The sequence below is a fragment of the Acomys minous genome, assembly GCF_964271855.1.
Source record: "Acomys minous genome assembly, chromosome: 12".
NCBI lineage: Eukaryota > Metazoa > Chordata > Mammalia > Rodentia > Muridae > Acomys > Acomys minous.
In genome coordinates this window covers 4,169,944-4,190,717 of record NC_140493.1, presented here as the reverse complement: position 1 = coordinate 4,190,717, position 20,774 = coordinate 4,169,944, and the positions used below count along the sequence as shown (strand labels likewise).

The 20,774-nt window shown below is 54.6% G+C and overlaps 1 protein-coding gene across 3 annotated transcripts in view; it reads right to left on the bottom strand.

Moving 5' to 3' along the window:
* Positions 1-81: 81 nt before the first annotated feature.
* Positions 82-20,774, bottom strand: part of FMNL3 (formin like 3) — a 59,525-nt gene continuing 38,832 nt past the window's right edge. For 2 of the 3 annotated variants that reach the window (XM_084751455.1, XM_084751456.1), the window contains exons 4-27: positions 20,530-20,606; positions 17,550-17,633; positions 14,741-14,893; positions 13,468-13,576; positions 13,237-13,313; positions 12,927-13,020; positions 10,602-10,676; positions 10,410-10,520; positions 9,908-10,057; positions 9,459-9,560; positions 5,961-6,243; positions 5,536-5,604; positions 5,335-5,459; positions 4,914-5,116; positions 4,308-4,542; positions 4,127-4,195; positions 3,911-3,991; positions 3,685-3,814; positions 2,958-3,118; positions 2,575-2,676; positions 2,160-2,252; positions 1,775-1,898; positions 1,562-1,678; positions 82-1,081 (exon numbers count right to left, since the gene is read on the bottom strand). In XM_084751455.1, the coding sequence (XP_084607581.1) occupies positions 1,587-1,678; positions 1,775-1,898; positions 2,160-2,252; positions 2,575-2,676; positions 2,958-3,118; positions 3,685-3,814; positions 3,911-3,991; positions 4,127-4,195; positions 4,308-4,542; positions 4,914-5,116; positions 5,335-5,459; positions 5,536-5,604; positions 5,961-6,243; positions 9,459-9,560; positions 9,908-10,057; positions 10,410-10,520; positions 10,602-10,676; positions 12,927-13,020; positions 13,237-13,313; positions 13,468-13,576; positions 14,741-14,893; positions 17,550-17,633; positions 20,530-20,606 (2,799 nt within the window). In that variant the 3' untranslated portion in view covers positions 82-1,081; positions 1,562-1,586. The remainder of the gene's footprint in view (positions 1,082-1,561; positions 1,679-1,774; positions 1,899-2,159; positions 2,253-2,574; positions 2,677-2,957; positions 3,119-3,684; positions 3,815-3,910; positions 3,992-4,126; positions 4,196-4,307; positions 4,543-4,913; positions 5,117-5,334; positions 5,460-5,535; positions 5,605-5,960; positions 6,244-9,458; positions 9,561-9,907; positions 10,058-10,409; positions 10,521-10,601; positions 10,677-12,926; positions 13,021-13,236; positions 13,314-13,467; positions 13,577-14,740; positions 14,894-17,549; positions 17,634-20,529; positions 20,607-20,774) is intronic. The other variant, XM_084751457.1, reaches the window with a different exon arrangement.

Sequence of the window (20,774 nt, the reverse complement as noted above, 5' to 3'; positions counted from 1 at the left end):
TCTGAAATGGAGGCACCCACTACCCCCTCTCACATCCTCATGGCCACCCGAACTGAAAGAAAACAGTCTGCTGCGAAAGACTTTGTTGAGAGGGCTGGGGTTTATGTACACAGAGAGGAAACGGTACATGTACAAAAAACAAAGTGCCTCCCGGTCAGAGACCTAGTGGAGAACCAAGCCAACAGCTAGGAAGATCCTGTGCTGCACACCCCGGCCAGGATCACCCAGCTGAGGAAAGGTGAGACTGCTGGCACATCTTCCTCTAGCAGTCTTGGAGCTGGTGTGGACCGTGCCTCTGCTCTAAAGTGAGTGGGCAGGGCAGGGCCAGGCCCTTCCTTGCATTGTTTGGACCAGGAAGTGCCCTTCCAGAGGCCCACCATGCTCAGTGTCAGCACCTCCCTTCCCACCTTTGAGAGCTCACGTCTTCCCCCACAACCCTTTGGTTCTAAGGAAGTAGAGCAAGAAGCTGGCTCAGGAAGCCAAGGTGCTGGATGCCACGGTGGGTGGGACATTGCTCCTCTATCCCTTTTACTAGGGCTCCGCAGAGTGGGCCCAGGCAAAGAAAGGCTTCACTCTGTGAGATGACTTGGTACAGGCAGAGTCCAGGGGTCCATTAGCCTGGTACTTCTAGACCAGAGCTGACGTGGGACTGCTAAAAGGGGGAAAAAATGGAGTACAGCATTCTCCTTTTTTATCCCACTAGACTCTAGTTGAGGAGGGGCCATGTGTGCTCATGAGCTAAAGCTGGAAGTGGTTTTTCCCAGCCCTGAACTGAACCTTCAGGAAATGAAGCTGACGACCATGGGGGCAAAGTGCACTATGAGGGGCACTAGAGAAACGCCAGGCCCCACAGACCTAGTGCCAGTAGTGGCACAGGGACAATTCAGCCTCAAAGCTGGAGCAGCACAGACTTCTGCTGGGCCCTGGGCTTTGGGTCCACTGTCCAGATCGCAGGACTCTGGCAAGTAAAGTTCTTCTGCCTCCAGGAGGATCTCAGTGAGGACCTGGAGCCCGAGGAGGGCCACCAAGGGGACAGCACTCCTGGCCCGGTTGCAAACCACCATGCGTTGGTGGCTGAAGCCTGTGGGGAAGACAGACAGACGCATGTGGACAGGCAGGGAGACCAAGCAGGACAGCACATGCCGGAGGACAGCCCTGAGGAGGGTCAGGGAAGACCAGCTAGGGAAGCTGCTAGAGCTGTGTCCAGAGGGAGCATGGGAAACTACATGCCAAAGAGCAGAGGTCAAGGGGCATCTGACCCTGAGTAGTAGCTACTGCCAGAGCTCTTAGGAGAGCCCTAGGGGAGGCCGGGACCCATGGTTCCTTGGGTCCAGGTATGGAGCCTCAGTAATCTGAACCATTAGGTCTAGTCTGGCCTGCTTTGGCGTAGCGTCCAACCCTGGCCCAGAGACCCCTTAACCACTGGATCTTAGCAGCTAGGACAGAAGTAGTGGGGGGACACTTGCAGAGCATGCAGCATGCAGATTCTGTGTCTCCATCACTGGGAGGCTGCTACCACTTGATTCCAAGGCATGCAGAGGGCAGCCATGGTGTCCAGTACCTGTCAAGGGCCCCAGCCTTGAGGGCTAACAGTTTGACTCATCGTGGTGGGCCGCATCACAGAAGAAGCGTGAGCCTCGCTTGGCAGTACGGGCCGTGAAAGGGACACTCTTCAACACTATGGCCCAGGAGAGACAGGGAGCAGGTTTTATGGGGAAATGACCAGAGGGGTTAGGTCAGGCTCAGGAGTGAGGCCCAAAGGACAGTATCCCACCTGTGATGATGTCCTCAATGGTACCATCCTTCCCCTCGTAAACAGGCCGGTGCTCCTTAGCTTGCCGCCGCCTCAGCTCTGCAATTAGCTCCTGCTGTTGCCATTTGTTCCGCTGAGATGGCGTCTAGGGCCAAATATTAGAAGGGGAAGTCATCACTAACCCGACAAGACTGGTTCCTGTCCCAAGATGCAGTCTGAAGATGCCCTGCTGAGAGAAACCCTGTGTCTTTTCCATCTGTAGCTGCCTCTCCCTCTGCACTCTCGCCTTCAGGCTCTCCAAGGGGGAGGGGTGTGCCTTGGTTTTCCGTGTCCTTTCTGGCTCCCTGCTCCCTGAGCCCTCAATGTTTTTGTCCTGCCCTCCAGACCAGCTCTTGGCCTCACCCACCTTGGCATCCAGCTTCCTGGCTTCCTGAGCCAGCTGCTTTTCCCGCATTACCTCCTCTTGTTTCTTGCGAGCTTCATTCTCTTGTTCTGCTTCCTTAGAGAGAACCAAGAGAGGGGAGCCTGAGGCTCTCACAGGCAGGGAAGGGCGGGGCTGACACTGGGTGTGAAGTGTAGGTGGCAGTGGGACCAGCTGACCGCAGGTGGCCACCCTCTGGAGGGGCACTTCCTGCTACAAACAATGCAAGGAAGGGCCTGGCCCCCACCCTGCCCACCAGTTCAGTTAAGAGGCCTGTAGCCAGCTTCCATGGTTCCTTCCCCAGGCCTCAGGAACTGGAAAAGACTCAGGGAAGACTAGGCTCTCTCGTTTAATCATTTTTTACAAGCCAAACTCTTCCAGAAACTTCCCTTCCACTCACCTTGTAAGAACGAATGAACCGGACAAATACTGGGAAAAACACAGAAGGGGGTGTGGTCTTGGGACTCTCGCCAAAGTATCGCACAACTGCATTGTAGGCCTCCTGGGTAGGGGTAGACAGAGGGTCATCCCGGTGTGTGGAAGCTCAGCAGTCATACATGGTCAGAAGGCCCACAGAAAATAAAGCCTAGAGCCAGGCGACAAACCCAAGTGCCCAAGTCCCTCCCCAGAGTCCTAACTGCTGTCTTTAGCGGCCTTTGTTCCCCCCCCCCCCCCACCTCACGGTCCCCAGACTGCTGGCCAGATGCCTGATACAACTGCAGTTGGATGCCTACCTGAAGTGGCCTCGCGTGTTGGCTCTAGTCCCTCCAATTCTTTGCTCACCTCGGCAGTCTTGGCATCACGCTGGAGCTTGTCCAGTTTGCCTTCATTGGTGCTGAGGAAGTTCCGAAGAACACTGTTGTCGTGAATGCTGCATTCCCGCCGAATCAGCTCCATTCCCCGGCCCAGTTCTTTGACATCTAGCAGCACGTTCTCCAGGGACACTGTTTACCAAGAAGCCTGACTGAGGCTCGCCCAGAGCCACACAGGTCTGCCCTCCCCCATGGCACCCAGTTCCAATGATGCACGTGTACAAAAGTCCATGTCAGGCACCTGGGCGCTCAGCAGTGGGAAGGGAGGGAGAGAGGGAGGGAGGGAGGGAGAGAGAGAGGGAGGGAGAGAGAGAGGGAGGGAGAGAGAGGGAGGGCGGGCCAGCCTTCAAGCCCCGAAGAGCAGAGGAGCAAAGGAAGGGAGAGCACAGAGACCGCTGGGCTCCAGGCAGGATAGGTGCTGTACGTGTGTCTGGAGAGCTTATAGGTTTTCTGATCATATCACACACACGACAGAGGAATGCAGTCTCTGGGCCAGCCTGAGGGAAGCCTGATCCCACTTGAGCCTGGGGACGGCCCCTTCTGGGGACGGCTCCATCTGGAGTGGCCCCTGCTCGTGGCTTTAGCGGAAAGCTTTGAAGCAGTAAGAAAGAAGCTAACAAAAGCCAGAAGTGGGCCCAGGTGTTCGTCTTGCTCAGCTTCCGGGGATTGTCCTGGGCTGGAGGCCGGGAGCCCCTCACCTGCTGCAGCCTTCTCCACGAAGTGCAGCTCATGCCAGAAATTAGCCAGGTCTGGGTATTTCTCCTTCACTGTCAAGGCGATGAAGTGCAGCAGTGTCATCTTCCGGTCAGTGGACTTCGTGTCCAGCAGCTGGAGGAGGAGAGGTGGTGGCAACAGAGAGCTAAGCAGCCTGGCTCTGGCCACGGTGTGGCAGGCTCCCTGCACATGCTGCCCCCGCCACCTTACCAGGTCCAGGCTCTGGAGCTTGAAGCCATACACCGCGCCGCGCCTGCTGCTGTTCATGTAGTTCCCTAACGCAAGGATGACCTGTTGACAAGATGCGTGGAGGGCGGGTCACGACAAGCCCCAAGGACTTCGCCCTCTGTGTAGTAGTACCAGGACCACCCCACCACCCCACCCCCGGACCTGGGACCCCCGCACCCAGCCACTCCCGTTCCCGACCTCCAGCATCTGCTTCAGCTTCTGTGAGGACTTGACTGAGGCCGAGGCTGCAATGATGGCATTCAGTTGCTGGAAAACAAGACGAACACTATGACACCAGGTCGGGAGGAGGACAGAGTCAAGGCGGAGGGCCAGAAGGAAGGACAGTGGACATGACCGGTGCCGAGAGGAGAGGCTGTACCGGTGTGAGCATCTGTAGGTTGTCCTGGAAGTTGCCCAGGAAGGCCATGCCGGCCATCCGCTGGGTCAGCCGCTCCACCTTGCTGAAGAGCAGCATGAAGCGGTCCTCAGCGGCCAGCTCCTCCAGCGGCTGCCGCTCACGCTCATACTGGCGCAGCAGCTTCACCTCAGCCTCGGTGGGCAGGAAGCGCATCAGGCACTCCACGAAGTCTACAGGCAGCGTCTGTAAGTCAAACCTGTGTAGGAAGGAGAGTAGAGCACGTCATCCTTAGAAGGGGCGGAGGGCAATTCACAGGACACAGCCAGAGGCAAAGCACCTCTGCTTAATCCGCCATAATGACCTGGCTGTCCTGTCTTTGCTGTCTGCTAACATGGCGGTACCCTACGTCGGTGCTATTCCTACCACTCTCCCTCTGGGCTGTAAGTGCGACTCCTCTCACTGAGCCTGACACCCAGCGTGGAGTCAGGATGCTCTGCTCAGGCCAGTGGGACTAAGAAGTGTGAGCACGTCCCGTCAGGAGGCCTGGAATCTAGGGAAACCCAGGGTTGTGGGGAGAACTGGGATAACAGCTGTCTGGGGACAGGGCCAAGTTAGTGGGAGCCTCACGTGTGGATGGCCCTGCAGATCTCCTCAGCTGAGCGCCCAGCCTTGCGAAGGGTGATAGCCAGGTTCTTGGCACGATTGGCTTCCAAAAGGGTCACCTTGCTGGCAGCCTTTTGTGCTGTCTTATTCTTGGAGCAGATGAGGTCAAGGGCAGGGCCCTGGGCTTTTGTCTTAAATAACTCTTCAAACTTGTCCAGGTCTAAGTCCTGGCAGAAGTGGATAAGAAGGGAAAAGTTGAAGATTCAAACAGTGACAACACCCACTGACCATGTGCCCTCGAAGGACCCAGTCAGGGCTCCTAGAGCCGCTATGGTGTCGAGCCTGCTCTGCCTGAAAGCTTTTCTAAGATTGGAAGATCTGGCTCTAAGGACATCCTGGTCCCCAGGCCCCAGCCTCGCCCTTCCGGACCCCAGTCCCTTGTCACCTCCAAGATCTTTTCATCATCAAGTTCACTGAAGACAGTGCCATTGATCTGGTTGGGTTTCAGTGCTGTCCAGTTGAAGACTGGCAGCCGGAACTTGGTCTTGATAGGTTTCTTGATGCGAATGGCTAGGTGTGGGTAGGAGGACACGCGTGAGGTAAGGGAAACCCCACCAGCATTGCCCATAGCCCCGAGGACACTCACCTGACAGGCCCACTGTCAACACCACAGAAGGAGCAGCACCAGGGAGAGGTGGGGCAGGGGGACACTTGTCTGGGGAAGAATAGATGCCACCGTTACCACGGTCCCAAGACTGCCCAAACCGTCCTTAGTGTACTGAGGAAGACAGGTGTAGCTGGTCCCTGACGGAGCTTTCCTGCCACAGTGAACCCTCTGCTTCGCTACCTCCGGAGTAAGGTAAAGCAGCACCTCAGAGATCCCTGAAGCAGAATCTTCTCCCAGCTCTCCTTCATCTGTTTACCCACACACTGGTCCTGCCTCAGCCCTCTCATCCTGACTTGACATCATCCCAGCCCTCAAATGATGCTATTTCCCAAGAAACACACTGCTGACTATGGGCTTGGCCTCACAAAAAAATCTGCCCCTCCCAACTTGGAAGTCTTAGTTACCTGGTAGTGGAGGAGGGGGTGGGGGCAAAGGTGGAGCTGGTGGAGGAGGCAGAGGAAGGGTCTCCTCAGCAGGAGGGGCGGGAGCCAGCAGGTCCAGATCGGAGGGTGGCACGCCTTCACTCAACTCTGCAGGGCCCACCCTGGCCAGGGCCTCGCTCCCGCCTATGGACTCCAGGCCCCGCGCACTTGGTTCCAGGTGGCACCGGCGTTGGAAGGCCTCCTCCTTTTCCTTAATGAGCCTCCGAAGAGTATGCACCTGGTTGCTCGTGTTCTCGTATGTCTCCTACCAGGCAGACAGCAACACTGAGGGAAGAATGGGCTGGCGACACCACAGTCAGGTCCCCTGGGAGTCAGGGTTCCTACCCAACAGACTCTCCATCTCAGTGAGGATGCTCAAAATAGAAGAAATCTAGGTGAGGGGCTATAATGCCATTTCTGGGACTTGGTTTCTTTTAAAAATAAAAATAAAAAACACAGAAGCCAGGCGTGGTGGCGCACACCTTTAATCCCAGCACTCAGGAGGCAGAGGCAGGTGGATCGCTGTGAGTCTGAGGCCAGCCTGATATACAAAGCAAGTCCACGACAGCCAAGGCTACACAGAGAAACCCTGTCTCAAAAAACAACAAAATAAAACAAAACAAAACCCCTAAACACAGAACATTATAAACATGTGCTTTTCATAAATCCCAGGTGTGGGGATATGCGGCGGCTTCATATTGTCCACGGCAGCTGCTGACTATGATTTCCCTCGTGCTCTAGCACAAGTGTGGCTTTGCCAGCTGCGGATTTCTGCGATTGTAGGAACTTTTCAGAGGGTAGATAAATGCAAGGGCCCTGAGAGGTGGTGGGGGTGGGGGGGCTGCTGGTTGTTTAGGGGGGTTGGCTGAGCTTTGCTACTAGCTGTGATCAAGGAAGAAAGAAAAGAAATTAGATTCAGGGGTTTTCTTATTTCCTCTCTCTCCTCTATCCTTGTTTCTCTCCTATCTAGTGGTGGGGGGGGAAGGCAGGGGTAGAAAGGGCAGAAAAAAAGAACCACCCTTTCCCCCACAAAATAGCAAGGAGCTGCTACAAAGGACAGCAAAGCTGAAGTGCCTGGAACAGCGGGAGAAGAATGAGCTTGTTCCCACTGCCACTCTCCTGTGTCTTCTGCTCAAGTCTGTCCTCGCTGCCTAGGCCCGCCAGGCGGAAGGGAAAGGATGGCTTCTCCAAGTCCCACTGGCTCCCTGCCGAGGGCACCGCTGCTCTCTCCACAGACCTTAGGTCTGCATTACTGCTTTATTTCACTGGCCATGCATGACTGCTCAGACGGAAGCCTCATGGGTAACCCTGATCTTGGTGATCTCTATGTGCCCCCCAGGTCCCTAGCTAGCACTAGGCAGGGATGAGCAGACACCGGCTGAGCTGAGCTCACGGCCCACAGAACCACACTCTTCCGCAGGAAAAGGGAGGCTGTGGCATGGCTTCATAACCAAAGTTAGAGAAAGAACACAGGAGATGGGAATGCGGGACCATCTAGTGAGCAGCACACAGAGCTGAGCAGCAGGTGGGCAGGAAGAAGACAGCCTGCCCTGGACTCTAGGGGTCCAGGAACATCATCTGCTCCTGCTTTCTTCTGTGTCTGGACTCTAAGGGGTCCAGGGACATCATCTGCTCCTGCTTTCTTCTGTGTCTGGACTCTAAGGGGTCCAGGAACATCATCTGCTCCTGCTTTCTTCTGTGTCTGGACTCTAAGGGGTCCAGGAACATCATCTGCTCCTGCTTTCTTCTGTGTCTGGACTCTAAGGGGTCCAGGGACATCATCTGCTCCTGCTTTCTTCTGTGTCTGGACTCTAAGGGGTCCAGGAACATCATCTGCTCCTGCTTTCTTCTGTGTCTGGACTCTAAGGGGTCCAGGAACATCATCTGCTCCTGCTTTCTTCTGTGTCTGGACTCTAAGGGGTCCAGGAACATCATCTGCTCCTGCTTTCTTCTGTGTCTGGACTCTAAGGGGTCCAGGAACATCATCTGCTCCTGCTTTCTTCTGTGTCTGGACTCTAAGGGGTCCAGGGACATCATCTGCTCCTGCTTTCTTCTGTGTCTGGACTCTAAGGGGTCCAGGAACATCATCTGCTCCTGCTTTCTTCTGTGTCTGGACTCTAGGGGTCCAGGAACATCATCTGCTCCTGCTTTCTTCTGTGTCTGGACTCTAAGGGGTCCAGGGACATCATCTGCTCCTGCTTTCTTCTGTGTCTGGACTCTAAGGGGTCCAGGAACATCATCTGCTCCTGCTTTCTTCTGTGTCTGGACTCTAAGGGGTCCAGGAACATCATCTGCTCCTGCTTTCTTCTGTGTCTGGACTCTAAGGGGTCCAGGGACATCATCTGCTCCTGCTTTCTTCTGTGTCTGGACTCTAAGGGGTCCAGGAACATCATCTGCTCCTGCTTTCTTCTGTGTCTGGACTCTAAGGGGTCCAGGAACATCATCTGCTCCTGCTTTCTTCTGTGTCTGGACTCTAAGGGGTCCAGGAACATCATCTGCTCCTGCTTTCTTCTGTGTCTGGACTCTAAGGGGTCCAGGAACATCATCTGCTCCTGCTTTCTTCTGTGTCTGGACTCTAGGGGTCCAGGAACATCATCTGCTCCTGCTTTCTTCTGTGTCTGGACTCTAGGGGTCCAGGGACATCATCTGCTCCTGCTTTCTTCTGTGTCTGGACTCTAAGGGGTCCAGGAACATCATCTGCTCCTGCTTTCTTCTGTGTCTGGACTCTAAGGGGTCCAGGAACATCATCTGCTCCTGCTTTCTTCTGTGTCTGGACTCTAAGGGGTCCAGGGACATCATCTGCTCCTGCTTTCTTCTGTGTCTGGACTCTAAGGGGTCCAGGGACATCATCTGCTCCTGCTTTCTTCTGTGTCTGGACTCTAAGGGGTCCAGGGACATCATCTGCTCCTGCTTTCTTCTGTGTCTGGACTCTAAGGGGTCCAGGGACATCATCTGCTCCTGCTTTCTTCTGTGTCTGGACTCTAAGGGGTCCAGGAACATCATCTGCTCCTGCTTTCTTCTGTGTCTGGACTCTAAGGGGTCCAGGGACATCATCTGCTCCTGCTTTCTTCTGTGTCTGGACTCTAAGGGGTCCAGGGACATCATCTGCTCCTGCTTTCTTCTGTGTCTGGCCAACTCCAGCTTCAAAATTCTCAAGATAAAAAGAGAAGGAAGGCGGGCGGTGGCGATGCACACCTCTAATCCCAGCACTCGGGAGGCAGAGGCAGGTAGATCTCTGAGTTCAAGGCCAGCCTGGTCTACAGAGAGAGTTCTAGAACAGGCAGGGCTACACAGAGAGACTCTGTCTCAAAAAAACAAACCAAATAACAACAACAAAGAAAAACAGGTGGGGGGGGGGTCACCAGGCCACCCTGGCCTGAGCGTCTTCCCTTGACATGGTCTGAGAAGGGAAGGGAAGTGCTGTGGCGCTGGGCCCTGGGCGGCTGAGGCCTCCCCACTTGCCCCTCCCTCTCCTGGCACCTTGACGCTCTCCAGTTCCTTTTCCCGCTGGAGCAGCTGCTTCTCCAGTTCTGCCACCCGCATCATATTCTCATTTTCCAGGTCCAGAAGCTTCTCTGTGAGCTACACAACAGGGAAGGCATGTTCAGAGCTGTGTTCAGGCACAAACACTCAACGTAACTTGAAGTCAAACCAGGACCTGAAATGCTGTGCTAAAAAGGCAGCCTTATGAGGGAGGCTCCCTTACATGACTCGGGGCCAGGAGCCCTGACACTATGACAACAACGGGCACAGGCAGATGGCAGCAGTCTGTCCCGTTTAAGGCCAAACCCAACCGCCAAGGTCAGCACACTCCAGTGAGCAGTGTCCTGTGGCTCATCTGGAGGCAGGCAGGTCAGCCTGGGATCCCCGGAACCCAGCGTGCCGTCCTCCCGCCTGCCGCAGTGGCTCTGGCAGCTGAAGACACTTACATGGGACACATGCTCCTCGAGCTCTTCCACCTTCTCCAGGGCCACATTCTTGGTCTCAGCATCCTCCAACAACCCCCCCACGTCAAACACGTTGTCCAGGTACGCCTGAATCTGCACCTGCAGCTTCTCGCTCTCTGTGTGCCTTGACTTCTAGGGTAAAGTAGAGAGCAGCAGGTGCAGGTGTCAGTGTAGGCCGCCTGGGAAGGCTCAGAACCCCATCATCGCCTCACAGGGGTCTCCTAGAGCATGTAGCCAGGGGCATCCGGGTGCTCCCCATGCCTGGCTGGCCCCATAGAGCTGCTTCATTGGGAAGACAGACACCCGCAGAAGCGTCCCAGTCCCAGGCCAAAGAGGACAGGCAGCTTCCAGATCCATCTAGGTCTGTATTCTTACTTATTACTAAATATTCTTATATATTAAAAAACAAAACCTCTTTGCGCTGCGTCTAAAGCTGAATCTCCACCCCAAACATTCCCACTTTCCAAGAGCACAGGCAGCTTACCTGTAGGAACTCCTCCAGGCCCAGCTTGGTGAACTCATACTGCAGGTGCACCCGGAAGTTCATGTCTTCCACCGAGTGCACCACGATGTTGATGAACTGCATGCAGGCCACCTGCGGGAAGAGGCGGCCTCTCAGCGCACTGTCAGTGCTGCTGACGGCACGGCGTGCACCTAGCCCGGCCCAGGCCCTCACCATGAAGTCGATGTTGCTGTCCTCATTCCGGAAGTACTCCATTAGCTTCTCAAAGCGGTGCAGTTCTTTGCAAACCTGAATGTGCAAGCACTCTTAGGGGAAGGATCGCGCCCATGCCTAAATGCTCAAACTCTTGTTCCCAGAACATCATGGCAAAGGCCTGGTTTAGACCAAGCTTAGCCACAGCTCCGTGGGGCATGGTGGCTGACATGTTAGCTAGCCTGCAGGAGGCTGAAGTAGGAGGGCTGCCACAGTTTGAGACCAGCTTCTGCTATAAAGTAAAAATCTGTCTTTAAAAAAAAAAAAAACCAAGCCAAGAGAGGTGGCACATGCCTTTATTCCCAGCACTCAGGAAACAGAGGCAGGTGGATCGCTGTGAATTTGAGGCCAGCCTGTTCTCACAAAAGTGAATTCAGGATAGACAGGACTGTTACACAGAGAAACTCTGTCTCGAAAAACCTTAAAAAAACAAAAAAACAAGGAGGCTGGAGAGATGGCTCAGAGGTTAAGAGCACTGGCTGCTCTTCCAGAGGACTTGAATTCAATTCCCAACAACACAACTCACAACCATCTATAATGATACCTGGTGCCCTCTTCCAGCCTGCAGGCAGAGTACTATATACATAATAAATAAATAAATCTTAAAAATACAAAACACAAACAAACAAACACGAAGCCAGGCAGTGTGGCACACGCCTTTAACCTCAGCACTTGGGAGGCAGAGGCAGTCAGATAGCTGAGTTCAAGGCCAGCCTGGTCTACAGAGTGAAATTCCAGGACAGCCAGAGCTACACAGAGAGACCCTGTCTCAAAAACAAACAAACAAAAAACAAAAACAAAATCAAAAAAGCGAAGCAAAACAAAACAAAAACAACCAACCAAATGAATAAACGATACCAAAATATTATTTGGTTCAGGAAACAGTTCTTTCTCCTTTATTTATATAAATAAAATAAAAACAAAAACAAATTAACCATAAGTCTATCTAGGGACCATGTCATTTTGGACACCAGAAGCCCAGAACCTGGAATCTGGCTTTAGGCCCCTGACCTCCACCCCACTGAGGGAACCCAGCAGAGCCTAGGACTTAGGCCCCTGACCTCCACCCCACTGAGGGAACCCAGCAGAGCCTAGGACTTAGGTGCCTCTAAAGTTAGGCTAGAAAGACACACAGCAGATCTGATGCTGTCAGATTACAGAAAGAAAGAAAAAAAAAGTTAAGGCATGGCTGCAGTAGGAGGCTGGAGCTCCACAGGAACACAGAGGAGGAGCTAGTGTGCAGGAAAGCCCTCTGCTGAAAAGGGATCAGGGGCTCCTTTGAGTTTCTGAACTTTAAGGAGGAAGAGCTGTTTCCTGAAGCAAACAATGGATGCTAGGGAAGAGGCCCTGGCAGGAGGAAGGGGTGGGACCACAGCCACGGCTGGGTGTTGAGGAATCCCGAGTTCAAGCAAGCTGGGGTTTTGGAGATAGACTGAGGATGGGGAAATTCCACGCAGGGGTTCTCGGTGCCCTCGTGCCTGAGCACTGATTTGCTCTGGATTCCACCTGTGGGCTCACTGCAGCAGTGCCGCCCAGGGAGTCAGTGGTCAGGAGTAGAGCCCGCGCCTACATAAATGTATATGACTAGGAATACATTATATGAATATATAAAAATGTATATGAATGTGTGTCTGTGCCTGTGGAGGCCAGCAGGGGGCACCAGATCCTCTGGAACTGGAACTAAACACAGTTGGGAGCCACTATTTGGACACTGGAAACTTAACCAGGGCCTCTGCAAGGGCTTTTAACCTCTGAGCCATCTCTCCAGCCCCAGTCTGCACTTACTTTTTTTTTTTTTTTTAAGATTTATTTATTATGTATACAGTGCTCTGCCTGCATGTACACCTGAAGTACAGAAGAGGGCATCAGGTCACATTATAGCTGTGAGTCACCATGTGGTTGCTGGGACTGAACTCACGACCTTTGGAAGAACAATCAGTGCTCTTAACCTCTGAGCCATCTCTCCAGCCTCCAGATCCTTTGGTGCCTCTGCACTCTATCCCAGAGCATCAGTAACTACAACCTGGGAGGAGCCCTGGAACAACATCTATAAAGGCGTTAGGTTCTGGTTTGCTTTAGCTGTAGTCTCATTCTGAAGCAGGCCACACAGTCAAGCACAGTCATTTCAAAGCTACTAGAGCGCACAGGAAATTGGATGCACCGGGCTCCCCACCTTTCCTCTAGCACACACACATGCACGCACGCACGCACGCACGCACGCACGCACACACACACACACACACACACGCACGCACGCACAGAGGAGCATGCAGGAGGGAGACTAACCTCTTTGAAATTGTCAAAGGCAGCAAGGATGATTTCGTGACCTCCCCGCACCAAACACACAGCTGCCAGCAGCTCCAAGACCAGGGCTTTGGTCCTAAGAGATGACAGAACATTGACAAGTCCCATCTGAGCCACCACAGCCCATGCCCTTTAGAAAGCAGACAGAAAAGGAACGCCTGCTCCCGCATCAGGCTGTGAAGATGAGGAGGGACACCAGGACACTGCCCGTCGGCAGGGGCCACCCTGGCTAGGACCCCCAGGCATGCAGGACTCGTCAAAGCAAGCTGGGCTCTTCAGATAAGGAGCGCACCTCGGGTTCTTGTTGTTGAGGCTGAGCGCGATCTCGTTGACCGCGTGGGGGTGGGACATGACCAAGTTGAAGCCGTACTGCGGAGGAAAGGATGGGAGGGGGCCTCGGTGGGAACGGGGAAGGCAGCAGGTCTCCCACCGGCAAAGCCGGCTTTCGCAGGCTGGCGCTCTGCTGGCCTGGTTGGCCGTTGAGGCGGAAGGGGCAGTGCACCATGGCAAGCATCGCCCTCACCTGATAGTTCATGATGGCTCTGAGGCAGAGAATGCAGACGTGGACATCATCCTTCTGGCTCACCAGGCGGGAGTTCTTCAGGGCCCTGCGGCCAGGGAGAGTACTGTACCTGGGGGACAGGGCCAAGTGATCAGGTAGAGACAAGGCTGCTGGTGATGGTTAGGCCAGCAGGCTGCCCTGTAGAAGCATCAGAAATGGAAAAAAAACGAGGACCTTGTACCAAACACCAAGGCTGCCAGGGTACACAAGGCAGGAAAGTCAGCCATTCACCTCTTTGGTAGAGGCCTTTTTATCATCAACTGGCCAGGACCCCAAAATTATGTTAACACTAGAGACGTCTTAAATACAAAATTGTTTGGAGGACTTTGTGGTCCTCAGAGCAGGTCACTTAGAGGTGCATCTGAGAGCCCCCCCTCCCACTTTCGGTTACCATGTCTTTGCACAGTCAGGGGGGAAGGTGCTTTGCTCTCATCTTGTTCTCAGCCCCCCAAAGGCAGAGCAGAGCTACACAGGCCTTCAGAGGGCGAGAGCTAGGGCTAGGCCTTGCTTTGTATCGTCCCCCTCTACCTTAATGCTTTGTGGGAAGAGGAAACACACAGTAGGATCTGCTCCTGCAAGACCAGAATAATGAGCAGTGTCCACGACACAAAATCCAAGGAGAGAAGCTGAGCCGTGAAAGAGACACGGGTCAAGGGAAAGGACATGGGTCTGCAAGGACAACCTCTTGAGTCAAAGGGGCTCTGAGAAGTGAGTCAGTCCACCCACATGATGGCTCTTGAGAAACCACAGATGAACGAAGGCGCAACGGCTTTGGAGAGAAAAGACCTGAAGGGAAAGGCAGGAGCCAGGAGGCGGCTGGGGCTGGTCTTTAAGCAGCTGACAGGCAGAGCGAGAGTTAAGGGGAAGCGGTCATGAGGGCAGGAGCTGACTTGGCCAGCAAAGCCCAAGCCCTGGCCAAGGTCAGGAAGGAACGGCTGAGAGAGTGAGGGCTGGAGGAAGGGGAACGCTGCTGGAACAGCAGGGGGTAGCACAGCCGAGGGCCATGTACTTACCCAGGACAGAGCGCTGGGCAGTCAGGGAGACAGAGAGGACAGATCAGAGACAGGCGAGCAGGCAGCAGGCAAGAGAGCTGAGCCTGGAAGCAGGAGCGGGGAAGGAGCATGAACACCCACTGCGCACGTGCCCGGCCTGGGCTGGGCCGGGAGGCAGGTGCGCAGAGCGAGCGCACACATACGGGAGCATGGACTGGCACGCAGAGCGAGCGCACACATACCGGAGCACGGACTGGCGCGCAGAGCGAGCGAGGCTGTTGGTGAAGGGGGCCGACAGGGCGCTGGGCGGTTGCAGGTCCTCGATTGACCTGCTCCAGGAGCGGAGCTTGTCAAATGCACCATCATCACCACTCTCCAGACCCTCAAAGTCAAACCTGGATCATGAAAGGACACACATGCGCACACGCAGGCACATACACAGGAGGAAATCTGTGCTGAGACCCCAGCAAGCCCACCTCCCGCTCTCCAGGCTTCTGTGACGACAGAAAGCAAGGGCAGCAAGAAAAGAAAAGAGAATTAGGCATGGGAGACCTAGTGTTGCTTAGAGCTACCAACATAACACAGGGGCAGAGAAGGCTCAGACAGCTACAGGAGCGGGACCTGAGGCTTCTCCATGGCCCAAGGGCTGTGGGGGCTGTGCTCCTAGCCTCATATGGGAGACTCTACTTTAAAAATCTTTATCATGCCTTTAATCCCAGCACTCAGGAGGCAGAGGCAGGTGGATCACTGTGAGTTCGAGGCCAGCCTGGTCTACAAAGAGTCCAGGACAGCCAGAGCTACACAGAGAAACCATGCCTCAAAAAACAAAAACAAAAAAAACTTGTACCAAGGAGATTGGACTGAGCCAACGGCAGTTCTTCTTCAATCGCCAGAGGCAATGGCCAAGACTCAGAACACTCTAGAGTGGCCTAGGTCATTGAGAATTGGATGTGTCTGAAAGGAAAAGAATGAGGTCCCTGAAAAGCCTATGTTGGTCCTTTGAGCTGGGCAAGCACACCATTGGCCCACCCTACCATGGACTCTGCAGCTCTTCAGTGCCCAGGGGTGAGTCGAGGGCCTCCTGCAGGGCTAGTGTGCTAATGGGAGGCTTCCTGGTGAGCCACACCAGGCCTTGCCAGATTTCCATGACTGACTACTTGAGGCCTGTCTTCCCCCTCGGCTTCAGCTTCCCTGTGGACTGAGGCTGACAGAGGAGGCCTTCTAGCCCCTGAGGAAGTGAATGGTGCTTCCGGTTACTTCCAGTAGTGGGTCATCTTGTCACATGCAGTTGTGTGAGGGCAAAGAGGACAGCTGAGGTCACACAGCACATTCTCCACAGGAGTGCACACCCCAGGAAACAGCAGTGCCACCTGTCCCTCTTCCCCAGGGTCCCTGTCTGTCGCCTCTAAGAACTAGGGCATATCTCCCAAGGGCTTTTTCTCACAGGACATCTTGCCCAGTGTGAATGCCCAGTGTCAATGGGTGGGGCTTCCTGGAACAAGGGATACCCACAGGTGAGGCTGTGATGTTGTGAGAGCCCTGCCATCAGTGGGTTCTAAATGGGCAATCCAGCCAACTTCAGAGCAAAGATCCTGACAGGAGACAGCTTTCCGGGGACTTCCACCTATCCACCATGGCAGTCCGGGGCCCTGGATGCCTTTAAACTATGTGGCTTCACCCTTTTCCTCTCAAGGCTCCTCGAAACATTCTCTCTTGTGTCATGGACTCCACCTTTTTTTTTTTTAATGTATATTTTATTTATTATAACTTATCCAACTTACATCCCAAATGCTATCCCCTCCCTCTTATCTGGACTCTTACTTTCAAAGGCTCTGTCCTGTACACCAGGGCACTACCCGTCCAGTGAGGTCTTGGTTTGGAGCAATGGGATTTGTTTGTTTTTTCAAGAAAGATAGGCAGATTCAGGAACATGATCTACAGCTTTTTACTATAAAAGTTTGGAACTAAAAATTCACTCAAGCAAATTTTTTTTCTGTTCCTTTCTATAAAAAGATTGTGTAAGGAGACAGACAGGAGGATCATGGCCTTGACTTCCACAGAGATGTGGGTGGAAAGTGGCCTACTCTAGGTTTAGAGGGCAACCTGGGAAAGGCAACGGGAAGCTGGGCCTGGGAGACATTTGTGTGCGTCCCTGAGCAAACTCACTGAACAAGGAAGAGCCACAGGACAGGGACAGCAGAAAAGCAAAAGTATAGGCTAGGTCCAAGGCTCAGACAGGGCTTCTCCAGACTGAGAACTTTCAGTGTCTGGGAACTGTGGGAAGTTGAGAGCAAATCTGAGAGCCCGCTCTCCCTAGGCTGACGCAGGGTGTGTAAACTGCACTGCCAGCCTTCTTTCTCTATGTCAGAAATGGCAGGCAGGCCTAGCACCTGGGTAACTAACAACAAAGCAGCCACCACAGAGGAGGCCTGGTTCTTCCCACCTAAGCCTCTCAGTCAGGGGACAATGGTGCCCAAGGTTCCAAAGGTAGTGCACTAAGCCCAAACCAGCTTTGTGCACTCAAAGCTCTTACTCACTGCAGCTCGCCACGCTGCCTCTGCCGTGCTAACCCACGCTAACTGCCTCCGAGTGCAAAGGACGTCATGCTCACTGCTCTTCAACAACAGGCATGTAGTCACCCCACCCCCACCCCCCACATCTCAGGGCCCAAGCTGCCCCACAAAGACTCAGTTCTGTAGAAATTGTTAGACCCTACCCAGGCGTCCCCCTAGGGAGCCGGGAGAGTTTCTTGGACAGCCTGTTGCTTGGCACTGACGTCACTTGTGTTCTGATTCAAGTTCCCTTTCCTTACTTTATCCTCATGTTCCCTCTGACATCCTCTACTCCAGCTAGCTGGCCAATCCTGCTGATCCCCAACTTCCTCCTGACGTGGGGTGCTATACCATCTTTTCTGTTGGAGCCTCACTCTTCCCTTCTCCCCTCAGCCTCCATTCTGGCAGGCAATGCTCTGCTGCCTGGCATCCCCAGCCCTCACTCCTCTAGGTAGCGTGCTTAGCAGTGTGTCCCCATGCTGGCCACTGCGCTACTTACATGACAGAACACTGGGCAAACGACAGGTAATCCACCAGCACATCCAGGCCTTTGTTTTCATCGCTGAGGAATTCCCTCACCCACCTGCAGACAGAGGAAACGCAGTGGATGGCGTCTGGAAACAGACTCGGTTTGGTGGAGGGCTCGGACCCAGCAACCTAGCCCTCCACAAATACACGCTCCTGTAGCCTACTTGAACATACTATAAGGCTGAGAAAATCCTGAAAACCAAAAACATCTACAAGAGATCCATTTGTGAGCACGCAGCTAGGCTGGACTCCCCACGGGCAGGGGAACCAGGGATGGGGAAGCACCTTCCAGCACCACTCGCTTTATCACCAACGAGCGTCAGCTAGACAAGATTCCCGCCCGTCTCTCCTCGGGGCCAGGCCATAACCCGGTTAGTTCCTGTGTGCCTTTGATCTGACACAATGCTGGGCACGAAGTCCTTCCCCACTCTGTGCTGTTAGAACTGGGGAGGCATCCAGAGCGTTCGCCACTCACGAGCTGTGCCTGCGAACGCCTGCAAGTCCTCAGCCCAACGTCTCAGGGAGCCTCACCGGGCCCACGGGGCTCTACTGAGTTCAGCCCTGACAGGCAATGAGCAGAGGTGGCCGTGAGTCAGGTGAGTCTGGGAGCACAGACGGGCTGGAGAACAGTGAAGAACTCAGCCTCCAGCCGTGACCCCACAGTCATGAGGCTGTGGGGAGGCAGGCAGGTGGGCAGACAGACGATGGCCGAGGACACTGCTTTCCGTTTGGACTGTGCTAACTCTAGAGTAACAGTGAGGAGCCGACCCCTCAGAAGCAGTGGAGGGCTGAGGGCTGCTGCATGACAGGCTCACTTCACTGCAGGGACACAAACTCCTCAGGAGTACTCTATTCACTCCGGAATGGCCATGCAACTTCAGGAATCAGCTGTGTCCAAAGCGCCCTGCGGGGCCGCGGTTACCCCACAGCTGGAGCACCAGCTCCATGTTGGCCAGCCACACCCGAAGCTGCCAGAGGCTGGGGCTGGAGCACCGGCTTGGCTGGCTTGGCAGCCAGCTTCAGCTGAAGCGGACACTGGAGCTGCCTGAAGTTAGCTTCCTCTCTGGGGGCCGACAGGCCTCCCATTTCCTGTCTGTCTGCTCTCCAGCTCCCCACCCCCTTCTCATTTCCTGTCTGAGTCCACACTGCTATTTTCGGGATCCTGACACTCTGAGGAGAGGTTAAAGGGCATTTTGACAAGGCAGAAAAACCAATACAAACCAGAAGAGCTAGAGGGCTCCTGAATCCTACTTTCAGGCAGCCTCACCCCAGAGCACTGCCCATCCACTGCAGGCAGCCTCACCCCGGAGCACTGCCCATCCACTGCAGGCAGCCTCACCCCGGAGCACTGCCCATCCACTGCAGGCAGCCTCACCCCGGAGCACTGCCCATCCACTGCAGGCAGCCTCACCCCGGAGCACTGCCCATCCACTGCAGGCAGCCTCACCCCGGAGCACTGCCCATCCACTGCAGGCAGACTCGCTCTGAAACCAGAGCAGGACCCTCGCCTCACTTTGTCCTGGCCTCGTCGTATCTATCCCCAGGATACCTGACAAGCCTGACAAACCTCCTGACGAGAAGCCTCAGATTGGATGGCAGGGCTTAGCTCTTCCCTGGGAGCCAGGGGCTGGGTCTAGACCTCCACCTTGTGGGACAATGCCAAGAAGCCCTGGGGCCTGGACATCATGCTAACCAGAGGGGACTGTGCCTAGTGGACCTCCCCTAAGAAGAGCGGATCCACACCCTCACACCAGTTATGGCAGGACTTACAGAAGAAAGCATGGCCTGGGAGAGGCTCAGGGCTGCCACAGTGTCGCTTTTAACCACACACATGGCCTAAGTGATGAACTTTCCTGGTTTCCCTCCTGTGAGATTCCTGGGGGTGGGGAGGGGGTAGGAGGGCATGTCCACCTTTCTCCATGGCTTTCCACATCTGGGACACAGAAGACTGGGGTGGCAGCCATGCTTTGGCTACCACAGCACAGCTCCCAACACCAGGAACTGTCCCTTTCCTGTCCTCTCCTGTGCCGCTTCCCTTCTGACGGCTGTTGCAAGGGCTCCGGACAGATATCCTCCCCCTAAAGAGCTCCCGGCAGATCTGGCCCGGGAGTAGACAAGTAGGCTGCTGCCTTGACAGAAGAGGAAAAGCTAATGATGTCACTTGGCTCTTTCCACTTTACTCTCAGGAAGCTCAGAGACTCAGGCTGGCATTTGCCCAGAAACCCGGCTTCAGGCCACTTCCCCCTTTACTGCTCCCTCACTGAGGCGGCCCCGCCGGAAACACTACAGTCCTACCTCACTGTCCTTTCTGCATGGGTGTACGCACACCTTCTGGGTCACTCTTGCTGGAACAGCCTCACAGGACAGAGGCGGCACTGTGCTCTCCCTGAACCTCACTGCTTCCTCAGCAACACCTGGTCCCCTGTGCCCCCACAGGCAGGATCTGTGGGTACAAGAGTCGCCCAGTGCCTCATCCCCTCTCTTACAGCTTTCTTTGGCGCTCTAGGAAAAGCCTCTTCTGCTTGGGTACCAAGATTATTCTCTCTCAAACCAATCAGTAACCTGCACAGCAAAATGTCTAACTGGTCACCAGCGAGGAGCTCGGCGTTATCCACAGAACACCTCCTCACACTCCAGCCGCTCTGGGTCTCTCCTGGCCCAGCACCAGACCACAGGCAGACTCTGCTCTGCGCTGCTGTGGGAATGTCTTCTCCTCAAAGCCACAGGACCCCAAGAGAGGCCACAAGCTTGCCAGAAGTAACTGGTCAGCATCTGGCAGAAGGGAAGGGCAGAGAAGCCAGAAATGGCACATGTGAAACTATAGAGCCAGATGCTATTCAAAGCAAGCTATCCTTGCTCCATGGCAGGAAAGATATCCCGACAAAGGCACCGAGATCTGTGCGGGAGGCAGGGCCTGGCACCAGAGGGAGGCTGCTGCAGACCTGACTTACCCGATGTGATTGGTGCGGAGTGAGATCTCCAGCTCCCTGAGGACTTTGGTTGACTCCTGCACTCTCCTCCGGAACTTCTGTAAACATGGAATCTTTTGTCACTCGATGGACATTCCATGTCAACCATTCTTCTTTACTTTTTTCTTGTTGGTGTTGTTTTGCTCTGAGACAGGGTTTCTTTGTGTAGTCCTGGCTGTCCTGGAACTGGCTCTGCAGACAAGGCTGGCCTCAGACATGCCCCTGCC